The following is a 2,358-nucleotide window of genomic DNA, read 5'->3' as shown; positions in this document are numbered from 1 at the left end:
GCTCTGTTAGCGGAACAGTTAGCGAGCTAAAACCTAAAGATGTTTTCCATTGAATGGGTTTAATTCCCGTTAGCTGTAGCAGGGTAAACGTCTCACTTGGCGTTAATTTGCAGCGATCTGCATGCAGGCACGAAGCGCCGAGCATCCAGTCCGTCTGCTGGCGGCGGCGGCTCCTCCGTCGGCTCAGAGTGAAAATGTGAATATTTAGATGAAAGGATGAACTGAGTTCAGAACCAGAGACGGTGTGTGGGCGGGGCTTAATGCTGTGTTTGATGTCTCCCAGTGCTCCCAGGGAGGCGTCCATCAAGATGATTCAGAACGAGATCCGCTCCGTCATCAGACAGATCACGGCCACCATCACCTTCCTGCCGCTGCTGGAGACGCCATGTCAGTTCCTCTTCCTCTGCCCTTCCTCTCAGGAGGAACCGCCTCCTTTCTGACCTCTGACCCCTCCCCTGCAGGTGCCTTTGATCTCCTGGTCTACACAGACAAGGACCTGGTGGTTCCAGAGAAGTGGGAGGAGTCCGGGCCTCAGATCATCGACCAATCAGAGGAGGTGCGTCTGCGCTCCTTCACCACCTCCATCCACAAGGTCAACAGCATGGTGGCGTATAAAAGAACCGACTCCGTCTGAGGCCCCGGGGCCCCGGTCCGGAGGCTGAGGCCCCGGGCTTTCCTGTCCTGAAGTTGTTCTCTTGTAAATATTTTTCTGTTTTCATTTCATGTGTAAAACTTTTAAAACCTGTTTTCCAATAAAAGTTGTTTTTATTTGCATCATGTTTTACTGCTTTTTAACACCAGGGGGCAGAAGCGGGTCCAACCAGGACCGGCTGCATGTCCCTAAAGGAAGAAATCAGATCCACAAACAGGAAGTAGAATAAAGTGTTTTTATTCCGTGGTCGTGTTCCTGGGCTCGGTGGTCGCTCGCTAACCGCTAACCCTCAGCTGTGGAGACGCCTGGATTGAAAGGAAAGCAGGCGTTGCTATGGCAACACAGTGATACCCCGTGCAGCTCAGGTTAACATAAGATCAAACATTTAGGCTCAGATCAAACTATTTCAAAGAGTTCCTTCCATTTAGGAATTAATTTAACCTTTTTTTCTAAACTGGTTTCCTGTCGGTCAGAAGAAGATTTTACATTTGGAGGAACGTCGGGCCGCCGTTATCAGGCCGCCATTATCAGGCCGCCGTTACGCCTGCGGTGATGCAGACTATGTAAGGCCTGAGCGCTCCACTGACCCTCCCTAGGTGGTTTAGGACAGTAATGGGGCGGAGCCTCCAGAGGGTTAGCGGTCAGGGGCCTCTTTGTTTTTCTGAGGAAATGATTGGCAGGTGGAGAAGAACCCGGACCGGACTCTTTAGAACTGCTGGTTCTGTTTAGGGCAGAACCGTCACACGCATCTTTTTACTAAAACACACAGATTAAAAGTACATTTCCTATCAGAGTGACTTTACAGCATAGAAACTCTAATAAATACATAAAAATAATAAATATTTTAGACGCAGGTGAGAAAGTATCAAAGCCTTGTGCTACAAACAAAGCGTCTAACAAGCAGCGGCGCTAATTAATTAGCTGCTCTGCTTCCTGGGAGGGAGGAACCAACATCTCAGTGCTCTGCTAACAAGCTAAGGCTAATGTGTCCTCCACTTCCTGTGCATGTTTGCTAGCTGCTGGTGGGGACAGGAACCAGAAATGATTTAGTCCTTCACAGCAGAGGAAACCCGGATCCTCCCGGTAGAAGGGAAGTGATGTCATCTCTGAGGCGGTCCCGTTCTGGACCGTGGTTCTGATGGGTTCCGTTGGGGTTTGGCTGTCCTGTGGAGGAACTGCTGACCCATCAGGATCCTTTAAATGATGCAACCGGTCCCAAGAAACAAGCCGAACAGTCGATGGCATTCAAACTCCCGCTGGAAGAGCCTGAAATCAAATATGGCCGCCAGATAATTCCTGAACTCTGCTTTAAGCCGGAACCTTTCAGGTCTCCATGGAGACGCCTGCAGGTCACTCTATGCTTCTGGTAGAACTCCACCTGTTCCTGCTTCCTGAAACGAGCAGAACCGTCCATCCTGGTGGAGAGGACTCGTTAGGATCCAGGTTCTCCTCATGGACTCACAGGGACACTGACCCAGGTCAGAACCGAACCTGAACCAGGCAGGAAAACTTCTAAACTAATCCTGGTTTTGGGCTCATCTTGTCCGTCTCATCGGTTTCCTCTCGTCTCTTAGGACTCGTCGGGTCTGGTTGCATCTCCAGTTTCATTTTGCTCTGCAAACCTTTTGTAGAACAAAAATGAGCAAATCCGGTTTGGACCTGAACCAGAACCATAGAACCAGAACTGTAGCCATAGAACCAGAACC

General features: G+C 49.9%; 1 protein-coding gene across 1 annotated transcript in view; it reads left to right on the top strand.

The window, feature by feature from the left end:
* The window catches only part of mad2l1 (MAD2 mitotic arrest deficient-like 1 (yeast)), a 3,196-nt gene extending 2,435 nt beyond the window's left edge, over nucleotides 1-761 (top strand). Inside the window, exons 4-5 of the mRNA XM_015405016.1 lie at nucleotides 284-387; nucleotides 462-761. Of these exons, the coding sequence (XP_015260502.1) occupies nucleotides 284-387; nucleotides 462-634 (277 nt within the window). The 3' untranslated portion in view covers nucleotides 635-761. The remainder of the gene's footprint in view (nucleotides 1-283; nucleotides 388-461) is intronic.
* Nucleotides 762-2,358: the final 1,597 nt, after the last annotated feature.

The sequence above is a fragment of the Cyprinodon variegatus genome, unplaced genomic scaffold (assembly GCF_000732505.1).
Source record: "Cyprinodon variegatus isolate N-32 unplaced genomic scaffold, C_variegatus-1.0 Scaffold1944, whole genome shotgun sequence".
Taxonomy (NCBI): domain Eukaryota; kingdom Metazoa; phylum Chordata; class Actinopteri; order Cyprinodontiformes; family Cyprinodontidae; genus Cyprinodon; species Cyprinodon variegatus.
This window is presented reverse-complemented; position numbering and strand designations above follow the sequence as displayed.